Raw genomic sequence first — 23,875 nt, 5'->3', positions numbered from 1 at the left:
ACTACTGGAAATATATACAATAAGCCTTGTGAGACTTGACTTAGTTGATTCAGTGTTTCCAAAATGCCAATCTATAACCTGTTGGACTATTCTTTGCTTCATGAAGACAATGCAGCTGCCACACAATCTGTGGCTACGCCACATCCCGAAATGCACATAAGTTCAAGTGCCTGTTCAGCTGTACTTGCAGCCCTTGTTAAAGATATAATTAAGTACTATATACATTCCTAATTATAATGATAAGAATAAATCACAAGAGGAAATAAACATAGCCATAGTTGATAGCCTGGTTCAGTTTTTGGTCAAAACTGTTCTGAGGGTGAATAGCATTTTTTTTTCACACATCTGTTTTGATGATACTTAGGCTAAGAGATACCCAGAGTGCTGTTAATACAGTAAAAACCAATTTATGCACTATAATGTCCAATATAGTCATCGTCTAATCTTTTCATACAAAATAACCACAAGGCAACAAGAGTCAGTGATCCTTTCTCTGATCTGAACTATAATGAATGTTATTACACAGCAATTAAACACTCATACAGTCACTGATTAATCCATCTTACTTACTCATATATTTTAAACACACATGCATACACAGGCACACTTAGCCCTTTGACTACATTTATCAAAGTGGCTAAGTCTTAATAGAAAATCAAAGATTGCCCTGAATATTGCTACCACTATGCTAAATTCACAAATCCCTGTAACATAGGAAAACAAATGTAAAGTAAAAATGCACTTGTATTGTATACTTGTAAGTATTTGAAGATCATTTAAAGCAACATTCAGAATAAGCAGGCATCAGCTGAATTTGTCTCAGTTAATTTCAGACTTCTGTCGACAATAAAAGCTGTGTTCCTTCAAGGCGTGATAAATGTGACTTATTTCAGCGATTCTCAGACATAAATGCTTCTTTACTGTGGTTAGACCTCCTACAATTCGCCACAGTGGCTATAGCCGCGTGCGCGCTCCAAGTTTAGTGGCACGGGTGCGCGCACAGCTATATCCTGTGACCAAAAGCATCCCGACTTCATTCACCCAGGAGATCACAGAAACTGACACCCTATGGGCTGCAGGCGGAGAGTTGCTTTATTTCTATGTTTGCCTTCTTTCATACATTGATACTATTTCATCAATGAACTCAGGACATATCGATTAACAAGCCAAAGAGTAAGATACCAAACAGCTGCAGGACGAACCAACGGGACTTTAACAGGATTATAACAAGAACAAAATGATGGATATTGCGGGGCGTGTGAATGACAAAGAAAGGTTACAACTTTTATTCGGACACCTGTTCTTCTGATGCCTATACGAGCTACAGGACGTCGTCATGTTCTTCATTCATTTTGACTGTTTGATGAACTTTTTCTGCATAATTCCGACTGCTCTTGCGCTGACCTCTGGTTATTTAGAAACCCACTAAGTGACTTTCACCAATAGCAGGAGTAGAAAAGAAGAGGCGCGTCTCATCAATTTGAACATCATCCTGTGTACTTTAATCGAAATCTTTGTGGTGACCTGAGTTTTACCGAGGGATGTTTGTGGGCTCCCGAGAACAGGGAGCGACAGCCCGGCTCCTGCAGTGGACCTCCGACTCGCCCTGGTGCCGATGCAGTGGATCTGAGAGGAGATGAGAGCTGCCGTGTACCACCTCCTCGCCGGCTGTCTCTGCCTGTTACGCACCGCTGCTGAGGTAAGCCGCTAGATAGTACGCTGTGCTTGATGTTGCTGCTGCATGCAAAGAGAATTACTGCAACTGCTGCAGTAATCTCTTTGCATGTAGCAGAAACATGCAATATTTAATTTAACTTTAGCTATAATTACGCACCAGCGTCTTTCTTTGGGTGCAGGTAGACCGTCTTTGTAGAATAATGCGAGAAAGTTGGTATCTATGACTTTCTAAATCGGGAATACTTGGATGTTTTTGTGCATATTCCACACACTCGATTGCAGCTTGGTGTCTCATAAAACAACTCATAGTCTGAATTTATTTCCACAGGAGTCTCCTCTCCCCCGGGAGCTGCTGGAGCGACTCTCCCGTAGCGAGATACGCAGCATCAGTGACCTCCAGCGGCTGCTAGAGATAGAATCCGTAGGTAAAGCACTTCATATGATACAACTCTTACATGCCGGGGATTAGTGAAAATGAGGTTATTTCTCGAGAAAAAATATATTTCATTTGTGCTATGATCCGACAATGAAGAAAATGCAGCTTCTAAGCCGTTGAAGTGTGTTGAGGGGATGAAGTGTATGTTAACTTCCATTTTTAGAAACCATATATTGTCACTTTTATACTTGCAATTTCTGGACAAATGTTGTGCTGCCTCCACAAATTTTGTACTGACTGATCACAAAGTTAGCTTTGACAAATAAAAGCCATGCAAGGCCTACATGGGCCTGTCTGCTGCTCCCTCCCTGTCTGTGCCATGAAAGACTCTGAATGAAGCATTAGTTGCATCTGGTTCAATGCACAGTAAGAGGATGCTGTCCTCTTGTCTCATTACTGGAATGCCTCACTGGATGTTGCTATGAGACAAGCAGGAAGTCTTGCGCTTCACACACTCCATGAACTCTGAGACAGAGTTAACATTATGCTTATCAGTAGTTCACTAGAAATAAGCGGTTGGTTAGCAAATGGTTGTTTGAAAGGGCCTTCCACCAATTTCATTAAGTTTTCACTGTTTACTGCATTACTGGTCATGCCACATTATTGAAATGTGTACAATGTAAATGTACCATTAGTTAAATGTGGTTTGTTCTTGAGAAGTTTTATCAAGTCAAGAAAAATTACAATTTTACATCATGTCTGAATGGTCATTTCAGCTGCATATCATGGAAACCGATTTAGTGTTCTTGACTCATATGAAGGCCTTAAAGTCAGAATGCCAAGACCTATTATATATTAGTTTTAACCCTTTAAGGCAATTGGCCAAAGTGCTTTCCTCTGTCACCAAACGTCTGCTGCTGTATTCACTGGAGTTTGCAACCTAACAACTGACTAACAACCTTTCACTTGAAATGTTAGACAACATCCATGCCCATGTTTTACAACTTTTTCTCTCCATGGACTTTTTTCCTGCAGTGTCCAGCAAAAGCTAACTGCAAACATGTTTGGTCAATACTTTTCAGAGCAAACATTAAGAGAAAACCAAAATCACCTTACGATTTAAGAAAACCTCAAAAACAAATCAAAGAATTTTGAGTTCACAAACATTTCATCATTGGTGTGTGTGTGTGTGTGGGGGGGGGGGGGGGGGGGGGGGGGGATTTAATTTAATTGTCTGCAACTCTTAATGACACCAATATTAAGCTTCAGTAAACACAGAAGTTTGCCAGTTCTCATTATCCAGATAATAAATCATAGCAGCCTAAATCATTAAGGTGAGGCAGGAGGAAATAACTGTGGCATAAAACAGGCTTCATTGCATTCATGCCCCAAGTCAGACTCTAAATTCCTGCCACACAAACTTCCCTCTGCTCTGAACTTCTCGTTGGCCTTGAAAAATGGTTGAATCATTTTTTAAAGTCCACAGCTCCAAGCAGTGCCACCATTAATCCTGGCATCATTGAAATGCAAATGTCGAGTGTGATGGCTCCCTGGCTTGGTGGGGGTCAAGTGGCTCACTTCATTATGCTCTTGTCATGCCGCCCATTATTGGTTTGAGAGCCGGGCCCGCTAGAAGGCTGCTGTGTTGCTATGTATAATTCATGCTCAAATTCCTGCATGTCAGGGCGAAGAGACACAGAGAGAAAGAGAGAAGGTGGACTCTGTTGTGTTTTAAGACGCACAAAAAGTAGCATTGTGTATAGAGGTAGGCGTGTGTGTGTGTGTGTGTGTGTGTGTGTGTGTGAGACTGTTTGCACACACACAAACCCAGAGGTCTGTGAGGTGTATTTAGAATAAAACAATCCTGCTGAGACATCATTGATGATGATTTCCGGTAGTTGATTCCGGTAGTTGATCTCCTCTGTTTCCCTTCTCTTGAACAAACACACACAGAGACACACAATTAAGCACACACTAGACAGACTTCAAATTTATGGACTTAATTCGTCTCTTGATATTCAGTGGTTTGGCAGTGGTGAGTGTTGAGATGTTTGATATGTTGAATTTGCTCGAGTGACATTTCTTACATTTCATTATCTGCACATAAAGACACAAAGGCCCAGTATAAACCTGTAGTAGACTTAATTCAAAATGTCTTTATTTGTTCCGGTCAGTCCTGTCGTGCTATAGATCCGGTCTACTCTTTACTGTTTCAGTTTGGTACAAATTTATTAGCGTTTCTATTGTTATTAGGATTTCCACTTTCAAAAGTTGTCATGCTACCGGAATAACCAAAACCTCTCATTTATTGCTATCCTTCTCTTGGGGTGCCTAGTTTTCCAAACAGTTATTAAAGGGTGTAGTTAGACCCAATGCAGTCTGTTGATTGGTCAAAAGAATCATCACTTCCCTATTGACAGCAGTAATAGAGGACAAAGCATGCTTTGTGTATATCTTGTGGCTTTCGAGAGTAATTTAAAAGAATTGCAACTAACACCGTCGTCTATCTCTTCTATAGACGACCTTGGAGGTGCAGGCCTCAACTGGACGTCCTCCATTATTGCCCCAAATAAGGATATGCTTGTCTGTGGAAACTTGAGCAAGATCAGGTTTTATTGTACCAAACTGTACTGAACCACGCGGACTGCTTGGTGGAAACAGGGCCGAACAGTTCATGGTTAGGTTGAAGAAAACATTATGGTGCAGTATGATGGTTAAAAGTCAACTGTGATGTCACGTCAATAAAATGACAAAACAATAAAAAGGATCAGATTTCCCACATACTAATATTCACATGCCTCTCAGACCTGGCTTTTAAATAGTTAAAAACCTGGTGTTTTTTATACAGACCCAAAATGGCAGAGTCACTTTAGAAAATCTTGTACATGAGAATAAAAGGAGCAGAACAAAGTTTAAGTCTGACCACCATGGTTGGCAAAATGATCTGTACCTTGTATTTGAAGGCAGAGTCGTTTTATATGGTTACAAAACTTAGTCCATCAGTCAAACACAACATCCAAACCAAAACTGCACGAGACTTACATCAGTACTCATCACATTCAGACAGAAAATGAACCAATAAGTATATGTTCTTTCAAAAAATGTTTCAAGTTTCTGGAGGGACAAGACTCTTTTTATCCCAGATCTCTCAGCTCTGAGTGACCTCAAAGTGAACTCCTGATGAATTAGATTTAAAATGTGACTGATATATTCAGTCACTGGCTGTGTTTTTCACTGACTGCATTTTTATGCAGTGAACCGGTTGACCTACTGACAGATATAAACATCAAAACTAAGTTAGATTAACCTGGTTAAGCGATGCCCTCTGACCAGGAGAGATAGAGATGTCAGTAATAAACAACTTGCTGCTGCACGTAAACATCCTGTTATGGGTCAGCTGCTCAGTCGTCAAGATGTTCTGATAAAGAAATATTTCCTCCTTTGCTCTCATTTAACCTCTGTATCAGGTTATCCTGAAAATGAAGTGTTAGCTTTCATGGCGTTGTATGTGGATATAATTTGGTTTCTAACAGGGTTTTTTTGTTTCTTGTCTTTCTTTCTTCTCTGTGGGGTTTTAGGGGGGTTTTCTTTATCTTTTTTGAAGCCAGAATTTCAGTTTAAACATGTAGCAATCAAGCATGATGAGAAAATAGGCATGCTTTAAACTAAAACATTTATGCTCCCATGTTAAGAACTTCTTAACTGTGCTCGCTTTCAAAGAAGTTTGTCTCTTTCTGTTTGACAGCAGTCAGGGAATATTTATGAATAGTGTTTTGTTTAGTTTTTTTTTTTCTACAATGAAAGCATGTGACGTCTCAATGCACACGTGATGTTTTGTCTTTATCCAGAGAACGAGGTGATCCAGGAGACCAAACACAGCTACCACAAGGACTTTTCTCACCGTTTTCCTGACTTGAAAAAAGCACACACACACACCAGGAACAGGAGGAGCACAGGTAACGCACACACACACACACACACACACACACATTCAAGGTCTCAAAAAGAGTAACCCTTATCTAAATGTTCAAATTAATATTAATACTCAGACCTGTTAAACAATGGCTGTCAACAAGGCCACAACTTGTTTTGATATAAAGGGGTTAATAGACTTGAGCTTTTTATAGTGTTTTTGTATTCCTCTGATTACTCAAACTGATTTTTCCAATACAGCGAGGTCACACCACATTGACACATTGATGGCAGTGGGTGCTATGTAGAGTGTCCATCAGCATTAACTAATCCACTTATGCACATTCACGGGCCACTGACGCAGCAGCGTGAGTAACTTGAGGTTAACTGTCGAGCCCAACGACATCGACCCCACCGTCTCTTTCTCACCTTTTCTCTCTTTATGTATTACAGCTGTCTGTGCACATACATACTGGATACAGGGCCAGCTCTAGCCATTTTGATGCCCAAGGCGAGTTTAAGATTTTGCCCCACCCCCCTAGTGACATCATGACCTTGGAGAAAATTATAATAATTCTCAGTAACGTTAGAATCGCAGTTGTATCTGCTAGTATACTTCTTCCATATGCATGATGAAATGCAAAACAGGTATTCAGCAGAGACTTGACGATTAGATCTGACCATACTGTCATGTGCATAGATATCTGGACATCATTGGGCCTTTAAGGACACAGCCCAGACCTCAGGAGGGGGTCTTGGAGATTCTTCCCCAGATTCACTATAATATTTTTGCATTATTATTTACACTCACAATACATATTCAAGTACAGTTAATGCAGTGCAGTGCTACACTGTTTATTTATTATCTTCCACAGCATTTATTTAATCTCTTAGCATATCATTATATAGCATTTCCACTTCAAATATTCATTAATAATAGATTAGGAATTAATTCCTCTAAGAAGCTTTACCCATACAACTTCTTAATAAGTGCCCTTTTTCATTATCCTTTTTAGTTATCTATTCATTTTAATGTCTTTTTAGTTTTTAATAGAGTCTCTCAAACAATAATCAACAGTAAAAGTAACAGTAAACACATTTTTAACTCCAGTTATTATTTATGTGTAGTTGTCTTTTGTTGTTTTGGGGGTTTTTTTCAAGTTGAAAGATTGGCATAGAAACAGAACCCGTAGATTTCACTATGCAGTAATAAGTAACATTAAACAAGACATATTAAGATGTAATCAATTTTAGTCATAAATAATATTTTTAGTTTAGGACCTAGGACCTCCTGATGACCCTACTTTCGGTGTTGTTTATCAATATATACTTTTTGAAGTAAAATCAGTCCAACTTAACTCACAATTAAGAGACTAAAAGTACATATTTTGGTCAAAGTGCTTTTCCAGCCAGCTTTTTGTTCCCTGAACAGTGGTGGAAGAGGCCTTACCTGCATCGTGTAAAGTACGGACAGCGATCTACGAGATCCCTAGAAGTCAGGTGGATCCCACATCAGCCAACTTCATAATCTGGCCGCCCTGTGTGGAGGTCAAACGCTGCACCGGCTGCTGCAACACAAGCAACATGAGATGCCAGGCGGCCCGAAAGTATCATCGCACAGTCAAGGTAAGGAACAAAACTTCCTTTCTCCTGGTATCATTTCTAAATTAAGGCATGAACATTTGATGAACTTTTTTCATTTGAAAGAAATATGGGTGATGGATGACAGCATTATGACTAGGTTCTTACAATTGTTTTTCATTATTGTATTATACAAACTTAATTTTAACTAGCAATTTACTTTATTTTTATTTAATTTATTTACAGCCCATTTTATTATTTAGATGTATTATTATTTTTTTAAAGGATAAATGCATCAAAACCCTAATGTGAAATTTAAAAAGAAAAGAAAACAGAAAGTAGGCTTTAAAAGAGGCATCACTTTAATTCTGACTTTTTCAACATGTCAGCAATTGCATGCTCCCTGTAAACACCAGTAAGATCTCTATAAACATTAATGAAACGCCTTTGGTAATTGTCTTTAAGGGGCCACAAACCTTAATACACACATAAAAGCTATTAAAGGTACAGAGAATATAAACAAACCACCACACAACCACTATTTACTGGATAGATATTCCCTATAAACCTGCCAAAAACTGTTACTCTCGCTTACCGTTGTGTGCCAGACAGTGTATGAGTTTGTGTGTGTGTGTGTGTGTGTGTGTGTGTGTGTGTGTGTGTGTGTGTGTGTGTGTGTGTGTGTGTATGTTGGCAGTGAGTTCCTTTAAGAACATAATAGCTTCCTTTTGATTTCTGCCAGAGCTGAAAATAAGACTCAGTAAAACTGATTGGTTCACAGTTACAATCTGCCAAGTGGGAGCTGACCCAAAGTGTGTGTGTCCGTTTGTGAGGGTGTGTTTCTGTGTGTGCATTCTGGATACAGGACAGAAATCTAAGATACGCGATTGAACCACAAAATGAAATTATACTAGGCTGAACTTATACAGTTCGCCCCGCTTCCACCAAGCGGTTCGTTTTGGTTCATCTTGGTACGGCATGCATTTTGTGGCATTTCCATAAACTAATCCTGGGAAAGATTCCCAAATAACCGAACGGTAGGCAACCGCCCTATTTTTTGGGACCCTTCTGTTTGGGTGCAAAGAACATTGAGCTGACCCTAAAAAGTGGAGCTAAACACTGCAGTCCATTGATTGGTTGAAAGAATTGTCACTTCCTGTGTAACAGCGGCAAACACAATCCTGCCAGTTGTTTATATCTGTATTTCTCCTCGCGGCACTCAGCCTTCTCTGAAACAAAGCTGGATTGAGTTTTGTAATAAAGAGTGTTGGTTTTGTTTGTGTCGCGTTATTCTCCTTTGGTGAATTTTTTAGTTCGCGTTGAGCTGCTTTCATGTGACGCTATTACGTAGCTGACGTGGCTATCTGTATCCGGCTCACACGCCGCCTACCAAATAGGGCACGGGTGGCTATTGGAATGCAAACGGAATCAGGCTATACCGAACCAAACCATACCGAACTGAACCGATCTGTAGGCTACCGGACTGCTGTGCGGAAACGGGGCTAGTCACATTACCTGAAAATTAAATTTGAATAAATTGCAAATTAGATTTTAAATTTGCAATGGTGAATGTTAAACAATGAGGTCCACTGGGGCGCCAGATGGCTAGAATCAATTATGTGGCATAACATGCAGAGGCTATAGCCTGGAATAGTGATGACGTATTTTTGCAAGCCAACCTGGAAGAATCTTCGCCATGGATTTGGACGGAAATTCGCCTATGGGATTGTTGCGTTGGATCTCGGATCATTATGGAAAATAAGCTCTGTGGCAAACACATGTTTCTGTAGCTGTTTTGTTCAGCGCAATAATCTTTATGAACATCACTTTTATAACGTTTGAAACGTTAATGCCGCTGAGAGAAGTAAAAAGCTACAAGCGAACTACACCACGGTCGGTGGATTTTGACGTCACAACTGTTATATGCTTCATTCATCTAATCAGCATATTTGACAAGCTAGCGAAACCATGGCTTAAGAAATTGTTAATTAACCTAATATTTGCAAGAGCACTGAAAAACATGACGAGAGGAAGATTAGTAAGAGAGTTCCCGGCGTGATGATGTTTAATTCACCGACAACCACTGTAGTCTCATTTAGCCACTTGTTAGCAACCGCCATTTTTAAGTACGCGTACAAACTTTAAAATCCCCAAATGGGGGTCTTAGCTAATGTAGTTTATCTCGTCTAACAAAATGTCAACATCTCTTAAGCTTGTGTTAACCACAGACCTTATTTCACTCATGGCACGAAAATTCGAACTCACTTCCGGGTTTTAGGAGTCATTGCTGTGCCAGTCTATAGTCCACAGTACTCCAACTGTGGGTTTGGAATCCGACCTCGGCCCTTTGCAGTAATCTTCCACTCTTTCTTCCAACCTTTCCTTTCTATAGCTGTCCCATACAATAAAAAAAGATAGGCCTACTACAACTCCCATAACCCACACTACTTCACTGCAAAGTTTAAATATATATCTTGCCACTGGGAGCCAACAATTACGTACATGATCGATGGACTTGGATAGTCATTGGGCTCATATGGGCATGTGTTGAATATAGTTATGATCTGCTAGTTTACCATATTGTTTTGGGGTTCATAAACATCCTGTGTTTCTATACAGCCGGCAGCTCTGTGATTCCTAAACAATTAATTGCCAGTTTCTTGTCATTCTCCTCTTTGTCTAACAGTCATAAAATGGCTTCCTCTTGAGGGCAGGGTTGGAAATTCTGGAAAGCTAACATCGTTTGAAAAGTAACATCTCCCCAGGGCAGGGATCTCCGCTCATGCTTTCAACTTTTTTCACGTTACCTCATGTCTCATTCAGCAATATGAAAACTTCTAACATTAACTTGCTCAATCTGACTAAGACAAACATGTCAACAGAATAACAGCAACCATGGCGTCACTTTTCAGACCCTTCATCTAACTCAGTTGTCATCGCCATCACTAAAACTCTTTATGAACCTTGAGTCTTGTTTGTCCTTTTGATTTATGACATCACTTCGAATACCTCAGGTAGCGCTTGAGTGCGGGTTGATGCACGGCGGGGGCAGAGCACGCTCAGGGAACCAGGGAGGCCATTGATTGGTGTTTTCTCTGCAGATATCACAGCAGTGATGGTGTGAGTCAGCGGGGGGAGACTATGTTTCTGTCATTTATGCTGGATCACATATCCAACTCTAACTTTAAGCTGTTTTGTCGCACTCTGTAAATGTTCTTGCATTTTCTTATCTGCGCATACTTTGCATGGGTAGCTTGCATGCAGTCTATGGTCGTACTTCTGTTGCATGGCATAAACCCCTTTCTCTTGACTCGAGGTGATTTTTTCAGAATATTTCCCAGTGAGTTCTCACATCTGCTCACCTTGACATCACACTGAAAATGTACTCGGGGGCTGGCCGAAAAAATTACCGTAAATTCCGTACTATTGAGCGCACCTGGATATAAGCCGCACCGGCTAAAAATAAGTAAATAAATGTATTTGTACATATATAAGCCGCACTTGATTATAAGCCGCAGGTGTCCACGCTATAACAAGAGCTATTTACACAGACGTAGGCTACCGGTAACATCCGCAAAAACTGTAGCGTCCGTACGGACGTTAAAGGACGACGAGAGCGTTCAAATAATAACTTAATAACCCGATCACTGTCGGCCATGACCACGCCGTTTACAGCAGAGAGCAACACATAACTTGTCGTAAAAATCCAACTCTCTCCCCCAGCGTTCTCTCATACAGCCACTCAACACGTTCTCGCTGGTGCATTCACTGACTCTCCACATAATCGGAATTATGAACACATTATCAACTACTGACTTTACAACATGAACCGTTACAATACGAAGCCTAGCCGACGGTGTCTGTAACACGGCTGATGAAAAAGATGACCGTAATATATTTCACAAGAAAAAGTCCATCCATTCACTGCCTCAGAATGACTTCATTACTCACTTCCTCAGTCTCTGTTGTCGCTGTCAGTGTCATCTTAACGTGCAGCAGCTCTGTTAGCTTCTTTGACAGCCAGGTCAATCACCTTTAACTTGAAAGCTGCATCATATGTATTTCTCCGTGTGTTTTCCATCATGAGGGTGCGTGCATGAAGCGCAAAATGACTGATATTAAGATCCGACGTGACGAAGTCAAATGTTTTTGCGGCAGAAGCTCATTGTCCCCCATAAAAAATCCATGCATTAGCCGCACCGGAGTAGAAGCCGCAGTGCTCGAAGTGTGAGAAAAAAGTAGCGGCTTATAGTCCGGAATTTACGGTAGTTAAATCGGAGGGAAAAATATGGCTTACGGCTTAATATGGTTTACGTTCACACATGCAGCTCACCCTGAAAATTTAGCCTAGCTTAGTTATTTAGACACTTCAGATTGTATAATATTGCTGTTAAGTTTTTTTTTAAAGTGTCCTGCTCGATGTCCTGTTGCATTGTGCATAATCCAACGCCGCTGTCAGTGCTGTCTGCATTACATGTGTTAAATATTTACTTCTTGTGAATTTCAGCTTCACCTTGCCACATACAAAATAGCATCAGTGACAAATTCAGTGTAATAGTTTGGCTATTGAGGTCAAAATATCAACACACTTCCACCAGAATTAAAGACACCACCTTCAATTTCACATAAGGACCAATGATTTCCATCACTATTTTCAGGAATTTTGAAGTGTTAACAAATCAAAATGCTCGTCCAAATACAACGAAAAAAACAACAACAATAGTAACAACAATTGAATGTAGTATTAAAAGAGTAAAACTTAATGCATTAGGAATAGAAATATGTGAGTGTGTGTGTAGCCAGAGGTTGAGAGGCAAACGGTTGAAAAAGAAAAGGAGACTTTCATTTGCTGTGCTTTGGTCTGCTGATACACCCACTCTGAGATGAAAGGACTAGTCTCTCTTCTTTAAATAAAGGAAATCAAAAATAAAGTCTCAAGATGAGGGGTCTCAAGTGCAAGATGCATTCACACACACAGCTGTAGGGGAAATGGCAGCACTAAGGTTTAAGTGCTGTGTCCATGTGTGAGACATGAAGAGAGATATAAAGATAACATTAGCATTAACATCTTAACCCTGCTGCGGTCATGTCAGGCTGTGACCTCTTGTGCTCTTGACCTGCGCTCTTCAGGAAAAAATAAATACCCCCGTCATCTTTGAAGCGCATTACTTCAAATTAAGGAGTTTAAGTATATTTTGGTAACTGGACAAGTGAATGGCTGAAAAGTTCGTAATGGACTGTTGTTGTTCGGTGCAGTGCAAGACAACAAGAAGCTGCAATCTGTCCCAATAGATCACATTTGTTTAAAAAAAATACAGAAACAGCTTGCATGGCCCATTTAAAACAAACTAAATATGAAACTTACTATTGAAACTTATTATTCACATCTTGTATCTTGATTCTTCTAAACCAAAAAATAAGGCAAAAGCAACAACTGGAGACTCCAGTAGTAGATCTGTCCAGTATTTAACCAGTACTGACACAAGTAGCCCTCTGAGAGAGACTTCTTTTGGCCCTGTTTTACTGAAAGCTCAGTTCTAGCCCATTGTTGCTTTAGCAGCTTGGCTACTCACCTGAGCTGAACCTCATGGGTTGCGGTTGTTAATGTTTGTGCTTGGCTGCCCTGAGTCTGTTCAGACTTGAAGCACAGGGACTTGTGCAATCAGAGGTGGCTCAATGCCTGGGTTGTTGGCATTAGCAACTTGGGTGTCACTGTTTACAGTAACCTTGTGTTGATACTTATGTTCATGGATTTCTATCCAAGCAAGTGCAATGTGTGTTCACACAAAACAAATAATGCTTCATTTACAGCCTATTAAAATTTTCTTTGGCAGAGTAAATGTTTAATTTATCCATCCAAACAAGAGCAAACCCACCTGTTCCTTGACACAGCTACAATCAAATAATGGCTGCCCTTTCTGAATAAGAAATTAAGAAATTGAAAAGGAAATATTTTCATGTAATGTTGCGTTTTTCAGCAGAGAGATTATTTCAAATATCCTTGTATGCCAACAAACAGTTTTGGAAGTTAAAGTCTGTAATTGATTGTTTAGTAAGGCCTGCTTCCTTTTGTCACTGTAAGCCTGTCTTTCCGTCTCTCATCCACACCAGCAGTTTTTTTATTATTATTATTTATTTGTTGTTTTTTAAATGAGAGATAAAATGGGCAGACTCACAACTTAAAGTTACTTAAAAAACAGTACAAATGAAAAAATGGCCTTCAGTTATGTCCCGCACGTGGGTTTGAATCCAACCTCCACAGCCCTTTGTTTCATGTCATTCCTGGCTCTCTCCTCCCAGTGTTTCCTTTCTCTCTTCAGATGTCGTGCCAAATAAAGGTCAAAATGGCCTGGCCATTTAACAAAAGGAATATCTCCTCAAGTTTGTGGAATGACAACTGCTACTAATAAAACATTTTACAAGCAAGTGATTTCAATTAATGTGTTTCAAAAATGTAAACAGAAGACTGTGTAAGTGGTAGACAACACAGAACATGGCGATGGAGGAGTGTAAAGGTGAAAAACGCATCAGGTGAAGGCATCTGTTTGATTTGAAGTTATCCATTACCCTACCTATTCTCTTCCACTGGGTTTGCTGTTTCATTTCTGGTTTTAAGAAATCCTGATTGATTTGAGCCTGATTATGCTCTTTGACTGAATAATGTTTAGCAAAAAATTTAAAGAAAACCATTAAACATTAGCAAGGTGAATCATATATTAGTAAAATAGTTCTCATGAGCCCTGCATGTGACTGTCTCTCCAGGTTGCGAAGGTAGAGTATGTGCGGCGGCGGCCCAAGCTGAAGGAGGTGCAGGTGAAGCTGGAGGATCATCTGGAGTGCATGTGCACCAACAAACGCCACACCAACCCAAACTCAAACACAGACAATGGTAATTTTACAGCTGTGTGTGTCTGTGTGTGTGTGTGTGTGTCTGTGTGTGTGTCTGTCTGTGTGTGTGTGTGTGTGTGTGTGTGTGTGTGTTTGTATTAAGTCATTTATCAAGTGAATCTCCTGTCTCAAAGTGTCTGTTGACACCAAAGGAGCTGATAAGAGATCTGAGCTATTTACTGTGCAATTTCCTTTTCTCTTCAATTAGTCATCCCTCAGGGAAAAACACCCACCCAACACACACACAAACACACAGACACATACTCGCCCACAGGCACACATACTCAACACATGTATCCAAAGTTTTCTGACTTACTATGCCTTTGCAGCACTAAAAACAAATGTGATCATTTCTTAAAATATCTTTTGATGTATCATGGGAACAGCTATTTGAGGACAAATGATGTAAGTGAGTCTTTTGGTTAAAATGTGTGTTTCAAATGTTTATTTACAACTTCAAAGTAAAAGTTGGTATTCACATATACATCAAGTATAAAATGCTATAAATTTATATCCATACTTTTTCAGCCTTTATTTTTTGAGGCTTATAAAAAAAAAGACACAACGGGAAAAGCTGCAGGTTAGCAGAAATCAACCCTCGACTCTTCTCTCAACAGGCATTAGGTGAAGAAAGACAGATGGGAGAGCGGAGGACAGAAGGAGGAGGATGACCAGAATCAGAAAAAAAGACGGAGCACCTTCAGCCTCTTAACATCTCCATGACAACCTCTGCCACTCAGTGACTGTGCAACGTTTGATGGGAGTATATTTTACCCTGAGATGTTTGAGAGATTTCATGGAGGATCACTGACTGCCATGGACCTCTTTTGTACTTTGGAGAGGAGAGGAAAGATACAGACTTTCCATCACATATGCTGATAATGCAGACCAGTGGAGGACATGAGGTGCATTCTGGGATATCAAAGGACTTTTTATCTGTATCTTGTGTCAGTGTATAAACGGCTCAGCGACTCGGATTAATAACTGGGTGGAATCCTTACTAGAAACCATGACTGGGATTAGATTTTTTTATTACTCCAAGATTTATTCTCCCTCAGAACAACACTCACACACACACGCACATATAGCTTCTTAATTTTATAACCCCTCGTTTTTTATGACTGTCTCTTTCTACTTCTGGTATGTTATCTGCATAAAAAAGGACGGCAATACCCTCCTGGCATGTTAGTGATACTAATAAACTATTTATGGAAAAAAACAAGATGAGTGTGAAAGATGCCTTGGAGAAAGATGTTTTTTTACAAAGTGCTTGTTAGAGAGTCTTAATTTGGAAGGGAAAGCATGCAGGATTCTGTGTGTGTGTGTGTGTGTGTGTGTGTGTGTGTGTGTGTGTGTGTGTGTGTGTGTGTGTGTGAGAGAGAGAGAGAGAGAGAGATTATCTGGAGGATGGTAATACTGAGGCTAAAACCCCTGTGAATTTGTAACTGAGAATTACACAGACAAGCATAAAACCTCACGTGTGTGTGCTTGCGTGCGTGCATGCGTGTGCGTGTGTGTGTGTGTGTGTGTGTGTGTGTGTGTGTATGTGTGTGTGTGCTCTGAAAACTGTGGAATATCAACATCTGACTGGTGATTTGTTACAGAAAAAAATGTTATTCCAAACAGGAGCTGAGGAAATTACAGTTTACCCAAGATAGGCAACTGTTCTCAGAGGTGACTTCATCTCATGACTCGCACATGCTGGGCGATGTGGGGGAGAAGGTGACCTCATGTCAAAACACCACACATCCTTCAGCTGTTCACACAAATCTCTCTCTCTTTCTTTCTTTCTCTGAAACTTCTGTTTCTCCTTATATATGCAAGAAAAGGGGCATTAAGATTTGCATTTGATTAATATGTTTCGAGCATTTTACTATGAACTGTTTGGGGGGGGTTTCTGGATACCAGGGACATTAAACTGATGTGTATAAATATGAAACACCATCATGCGTCAATGAGCACTTTTGCTTCATTTAGTTCTCTGATGTCCAAAAGGATCAATATATGTACAATACACTCAACAAATACAACTTATTTGAGAAGTAAGAGTCCTTCTCTCACATTTTCTTTTTGCCTAAATCAACTCCCTATGATGCTGGCCACCTCTGGTAAAATTGCCTATAACCTCAGTTAAACAGATCATGTGATATACACCTTTAATATAATGGCCTATGTCAAGTGTTTGACTTAGGCTGTTTTATTTTGCCCAAGTCAAAAGACAATGTGACTTAGGCAAAATAAAACAGCCTAAGTCACAGACGCATTTATTATTTTATTTTTCTCATGTTACATAATTGACAAACATTGTTATTAGTATGTCAATAGTGATCTGTTTTCATTACCTTGTCGAGTAAAATAATTTAAAAATATCATATATTCAACATCTGGATCAGTATTTTGTGTTTCCTGAAATACTTGCAAAAATGACTTATACTCAGTAGCTTTAATCCAGAGTTTTTAACTGAATCCCTTAGCTTTTCTCAGCAAATGAGACTTGACAATATACCATCACTATTCAGATGCAAAAGCTCTGAAAAAGTTGTAAGTAACATGGTAACCATTACTTTGCTTTATTCTGCTGCAGTATAACTTATGTAACAACTACTGTGGTTTGGGTTAGGCCAATTAATGAATATCAAAATGAAGAGAAGACTGTAGGGTTAGTCTCTTTGGTCAACGCATGATGTTGTTCCTCTCTCATCCAAACCTGAAGCCATGCAGCCAAACATGTACCCACCAGAGTGACCCAGCTCCTTCTGGCATCCTGCAAACCTGCTGTCTCGACAATTACACCGCAGTTCTTGTACCCTCAAAGAGCTCTTTATGTTTCAGACGTTAAACCCTTCTTAGGACACAGTTCAACAGCTGACTGCATTCAACAGAAACAGAGGACAAAACAAATGTTTGTTGTTCGTGTTGGTGAAAAGCAGACGAGACAGACAGTCGGGTGACTTAAGCGAGGCTTGACTTCTCTTTACGTAACTCACTTTTCTGGCATATTCCTCTTCGAAGCACTGATGTGAACTGTGTGTAGACATTGGCCAACACTTTAACCAGAGTGGGTAGTCGGTGTAAATACTGAAAGTTCATAATTGAGTGTTTCTGTTTGAGCCGCACAAAGGAGACACTGTGCATGAAGCATCATTGCAACAGAAAGTGCTGAAGTTGTATCCAAAGCTTAATACTCAACATTTAAAGTGTGCATAAAAAATTTTTGTGGATACAAAGAACTTAAAAGCAGTTGTGTGTGGTTTAGAAGAGGAACAGAGGACGGAGAGACAGATGGGGATAAGACTGTGTAACAGGGTCTGAAAGGTGAGAGGGAGGAAATGAAAACACTCAGGATACAGCACTTGGAGATAGTGTGTCTCTGTGTGTGTCTGCGTTAAACAGACTGACAGTGAAAGTGTGCCTTTGTGTGTGATAAAGGATGAAAGAGGTTTTTTGTGTGTGAAACATAGAGGAAAAACTCCATCCCTCCAGAGCTCGGTTAAGCAGATTAACAACATGCTGGCTAAAATGCTGAATGCTCCACAGGTCAAGTACAACCTGATATAAGCAGATGGAAGTTGGACTCTGTTCAGTTTTTCTGATCTCAGATCAGATTACCAAACATCCTTATTCCTACACTTAGCCATTAAGAAGCAGAAATTGATCTGACTCTGATTCTGCTGGATTTTCTGCATAAACACCTCCAGGTTTCATTGCTCCCATAAACCTCTCATTCAAATCACTTTCTACTTGAATCATCCCAAACACACAAATACTGAATACCCTGAAAGACTATGTATGATTTTAGATGACCATATTATGCATCTTTTCCTAACTTTGATCTGCATTAAACATGATACAAGTGTTCCTTTTATAGCCAGATTAGACAAGTCAAGTTGATCTGTAGGAAAAAAAAAAACATTTTCCATTCATATTAAAGCTTTTAGTCCATTGCTCTTTTGGTGACGCTCTGAGGATGTGTGCAAGCCTCTGAGATGTCCCATTTCACTGTGGAGATACTTCAACATGACCACTCAAAGTTCTGAAATGTAGAGTCTCCAAAAAACTGGGACAAAGACTTGGACTAAATGTGGTCTGGGAGGAATCTTCATCATGTTGGCTGTTGACATCATGAATTGACAGCAGTTAGTGTTTAAATTTAGGGTAAGTGTTTAGTCCTCTATGACTTAACTGTTAAAAATGAATGGTTTCATGTCCTTCCATTCATTTAAACTACACTCATGAGCACCTTTTTACCCTTCTCTCTTCTCTGATTTTTCCTGTACATGTGTCACACAGAGCTGCTGTATCAACACTTGTTTTACCAGATAAATACATTCTCCTCCAACCTTCAGGCTTGTTCCCACAACTGGACACAGCAGGGACCCACAGTGGTGAGGTTTGGCGTCATGAATGGATGAAGATTTACTGCTCTGCAGTTAAGGCTGATGTTTTGGTGCTGGATCCTGTATTGAGGTTAGATTTGTTTCCAGTGACTGAGAATGAGTGGGTGGGGGCTGAACTGCTGGTATCCCCTAACTTACACATTTTTTAAATATCCATTTTAGGACTGTTAACTGTGAAACATGTATCACTACTTTAAAGGAAAAAAACTGTCAGATTCTGTGACTTCGCCGGTCAGGCCTCTTGTATACATCACACTGTGACTTCCCCAACACTCTTTTTACATCATGCCTATCTGTCCTGTTTGTTTCTACATGAAGTATCAAGCAGATGTGCTGCTGCAGGTCTCAGTCCCACTGCGGCCTCAGGGGAAACAGCTGCCTGATCACTATCAAATATACCTTCCAACAGCCTTCGCCTCCAAACAACACCTCCTCCTGCTCTGTTCACAGTCTGACTTTAGCACAGCTTTTTAAAGTTATAAGCCTCTTGAATACAAACGCAACACATAAAGCCATCCTGCTGTCGACCACTTCAAATCACTCAACAAAGTAAACCCCCTCCTCCTCCTCACAGTCGTCGCCATCTCCTGCAGCTCGACCTTTGTCTTTAGCCTTGCCGAGCAGAAAGGCCTGCTGCTGAGTGTTTGTAGAGACACAAAGAGAGAAGCAACAGTTTGGCTGAACAGGGAAATACAAACAGAGAGGAGGAATAAGCTTGAGAGGAGCAAAGGGCTTTTGGATGGATCCATTGGAGGAGGGATTGTTCTGAGGGTGTCTCTATGCCTGATGTGTCAAACCCAACTGATATAATGGTCACATCAAACGACATTAGGTTAGATTTAATATCTTGGCTCTTGAGGGCTGTGACTTCCTTTAATCTTTTTAACAGAAGAGCGGCCTTGTGTGGAGATTAAGCTCGATGTCACATGTGTCTGTAAGCACAGTCTCTCTGTCGTAGTTATTTTTATGTCAGTGTAGCATGTTTCCTCTTTTTAATCCCTCTCTGCTTGTGTTCTCATCTAATACAAAGCCATTAAGAGCCCTTGTAATACTAGAGAGGAGCCACAGCAACCTCGTGAAAGACATTGTTCAGATATTTATGTGAATGTAGATGATAACAGCTCCTGACTCCTTTCATGTGTAGAACATTTATGCGAGCAAGTGTTTTCTGTAACTTCTACCACACAGAAAAGAAAATAGATTATTGTATAATCCTTGAGTTATCCTACCAGCCTGCAAAAATAATACACAAAAGACAAAGGTAAAGAGAGAGTTAAACATGTCCTTGTTCGTTTCCCCTGTTTAGGTGGCAATAAAATCTTAAAAACACAATCAAAAATTATTGGATGAAGCAAAGTCAAAATCACTCCTCAATCAAATAGTACCAGAAACATGAAATCCAGTTGCTTTTGTAACAAGAGGATTAGCAAGAGGTTGCATGCAAGAATGAGGTCAATTTATGAACCCAGCGAGGCTAAAGAGATGATAATCTTGGGAATTATGATGAGTCGGAGACACAAAGTTGAAAGGAAGCTTGAAATTAAAGTCTGAAGAGATTGTGGCGTTCTTGAAGACGAAACTGCTTCATACAGAGGTGCTTCTCCGATGACATTTTTCATTGAGATCAACTCACACATAGAAATAATATTATTAATGTCATATTAATTCAAAATCAACTGAAAGTCCTGACTAAAAAAAATTTGCCTACTGTATATTGGTATTCTGTTGAGCCCTAATGGAGGCCTTTGTCTCGTGTTTTGTTGTCTTTTAGGTATCTAATGCTAATCTAATGCTTTGCTAGATGTAAAGTGTTGCTGTCCTCTTTCAATGCCTGGCTTTTAAGAGTCTAAACTAGCACATTATGTGACAGAAATGCGTGCATTGTCCCTGGAACTTAAAATACAAAATAGAGTAAATACAATCAAAGGGGATTACAAACTCTTGTCACCAGTACTGTTAATCTGCACGCAGCTTTTTATTACCTGTGCTGCACCCAGAAGCTGGTGAACACAGGGAAGCATTTAACGTTTACATGTAGAATATTTTTCTCTAGTTGTAATTGGTTGGGACCAAAAGCTGAGTTTAAGACCTGATTATGAGGATTTTTTTCAGAGCTTATACTGTGAGTGGACTTGATAGATGAGCACCGTTGTCGCTCTCATCTGAAAGTTTTACATGTGCAGAAGAACATGCATGCTCAATATTTAAGAGCGCCAAAAACACGCACCCAACACCGTCTTGTTGTGAGCATTAGAAACTTTCTTGTGATTACAGGATAGTTTCTAGTGGCCAGCAGATTGATACTGTTTGATCAGATGTTAAATGTAGAGTACTGTAAATACGCTACTGTTAAGTCTTACATCTTTGTACAGCTTTCAAAAATATAGGACTATGATCCTTGATGGCTTGTTGTGCAGAGAAGGAGCCACAATTATGTTTGGTCCATATTGGGACCAAAATTCCCATAAATTCTGTGTTTTGGGATTAATTTGGTTCATCCTAAAGATGCTTATTTATCACCGGGCATGTGTATTCTTCATGTATTCAGTCAAGTTTATTTTAGGCACATTAAAGTGTCGCTCACTGTGGCAATTTTCTTCCCATACAGTAGGGCCCTTTTACCCCCTCATTGAGCTCACTGAATTATGGAGCTAACTGAGTAGATACAAAAACTCAAGAAATGAGAAAGAAAGACCTGAAAAGGTTGAAAGAGGAAGGAGGAATTCATTGAGTGGTGGATATATAGGGGCAGGAGTACATGGGGGCCACTGTGGTAGTAAATCTGGTTTTATTATTAAATGAACATTAAGAGAACAGACTGCTTTAGTGGGGAGAGCTTAAACAACTCTGCAGGCACTTCCACACAACTACCAGTTTTTCAAAAACTGCTCAGTCCCACTTAGATCAAGACTCTTAAACTTTAGTTTGGTCAAAACTGTTTTAAAGCATCTAAAGAGCAGGATGATATGTTGCTTTAAGTTCAGCTTTTGAGTTTTCTTGCCTGCAACCAACAAAAAAGAAATAAATATCACATTATGTGAGAGAGGATTTATGTTCCTTTCAAGTCACACAGGGGGGTCTGACTTCAGAGAGAAAGCCACAAAGTTAGCCATCCAATGCTACAGTGACTCCCTACTACAATATATTACCCATCAACTAGCCTTTACAACAATACCAACAAGGAATGTACTGTATACAAAGGACATTTCCTACACGGGTTAAATAGCTTGTTGCTTTACAGTAAATGCCTGTGCATCAGGAAATGTTAGCAGAAATTACAATATTTTATATTTTTTCCCACAGGCTTTTTATACCTGAATGGAATGTGGATAATGTCCAAAAGAGCTAGAGATAGTGACAAATGACATGCAGGAAAGGGGTCACAGGTCTGTTTTGAATGTGGGCTGCCCGCTTTCTAGGACTTGTGCCTATTTATAGTGTGCACACAAGCCTACAGTCACGTACTGTAATCCAAAATAAAGTAATATTCTGTTAAATATATTACGATATGCTCTTTAAAATGACCATAACCTAGTTATCCTACAGTCATATACTGTAATCCAAAATACGGTAATATACATTTAAAATAAATAACAGAAGCTGCATTGTAAAATAACATTAAAATACTGGCATCTCTGCTGCCAGTATTTTACTGTTATTTTACAGTGAAATGTGTCCATTCGTGTACTCTCCTCTCCTTACTCTAATCTAAATGGATCCCTTCTGTTTTTAAACAAAGGACTTGGTGGCAGCCAAAATGCCAAACTTAAATCTGAAAAAAGTTAACAAACTACCGTAAATTTCGGACTATAAGCCGCTACTTTTTGTCGCGGTTTTTAACACTGCGGCTTTTAAAACGATGCGGCTTATTTATGAATTTTTCTTGCGGGACAATGAGCTTGTGCCGCAAAAACATTTGACTTCGTCACATCGGATCTTAATATCAGTCATTTTGCGCTTTATGCACGCACCCTCATCATGGAAAACACACAGAGAAATACATATGATGCAGCTTTCAAGTTAAAGGCGATCGACCTGGCTGTCAAAGAAGGAAATAGAGCTGCTGCACGTAAAGTTGACACTGACAGCGACAACGAAAAAGAGACTGAGGAAGTGAGTAATGAAGTCATTCTGAGGCAGTGAATGGATGGACTTTTTCCTGTGAAATATATTACGGTAATCTTTTTCATCAGCCGCGTTACAGACATGTTTGATAAAGGATTTACAGTAGGCTTCATATTTGCGGATGTTACCAGTAGTACGTATTTCATTAAAAGTTAAAAAAATGTCTTTGTGTCACGTCTTTCTGTGTAAATAGCTCTTGTTATAACGTGGACACCTGCGGCTTATAATCAAGTGCGGCTTATATATGTACAAATACATTTTTTTACCTATTTTTAGCCGGTGCGGCTTATATCCAGGTGCGCTCAATAGTCCGGAAGGTAATGATTTGTGTCATGGCGAATCCCAGAAGTCAAGGTCAAATTAATATTCTCTTTCACAAAAGCATTGCACTCCTGAACCGCACATTTAACTTGCCAGGCCACTCGTGTGAATTAGATAATATTTTCAAGCAGTAAACAAATATCTGGACATCTCAAACACAGCACGCTTTCACACTTCCTATTTAGTCTTCTCACTTTGTTTGCCTTATATTTCAGTGATATTAACCCATGAATGCTCCCCATAACAGAGGGCCCTCCCTCATTATTCTTCTTGTTCTACTTCTTTGCCCACACATCGTTTCAGCAGTTAAGATTCCAGATAATGTCAAACTGACTGTCCAGAAATTGTTTAGAATAATTTGTACAAATCACCTCCTTTGACTTAAGTGACAACCTCAGATGGACTTTGGAAGTGTTAATAGAGAAATGTTAGACTAACACTTACACTCAGCCCTTCTTAAATTTTAGCATAAAGGCTAAAGCATTGGTGTCCCGTGGTGTTGCCTCACTGACATGCTAGTTTGGCACATCTTTAAAATTTTAACATAACTTAATATTTATAGTCAGATGCAGAGATGCTGAGACAGAAAGATAGAGAC

The 23,875-nt window shown here is 39.7% G+C and overlaps 1 protein-coding gene across 1 annotated transcript; it reads left to right on the top strand.

Moving 5' to 3' along the window:
- Nucleotides 1-1,049: 1,049 nt before the first annotated feature.
- On the top strand, nt 1,050-16,636 carry pdgfaa (platelet-derived growth factor alpha polypeptide a). Its single transcript, XM_079333845.1, has 6 exons — nt 1,050-1,699; nt 2,006-2,102; nt 5,902-6,009; nt 7,398-7,591; nt 14,309-14,435; nt 15,052-16,636. The coding sequence occupies exons 1-6, from the start codon at nt 1,637-1,639 to the stop codon at nt 15,060-15,062; spliced, it is 600 nt and encodes a 199-aa protein (XP_079189971.1). The 5' UTR covers nt 1,050-1,636; the 3' UTR covers nt 15,063-16,636.
- Nucleotides 16,637-23,875: the final 7,239 nt, after the last annotated feature.

The sequence above is a fragment of the Symphodus melops genome, assembly GCF_947650265.1.
Source record: "Symphodus melops genome assembly, chromosome: 2".
Lineage (NCBI taxonomy): Eukaryota > Metazoa > Chordata > Actinopteri > Labriformes > Labridae > Symphodus > Symphodus melops.
The sequence above is the reverse complement of the archived record's forward strand: the minus strand, read 5'-3'. Positions and strand labels throughout refer to the sequence as shown.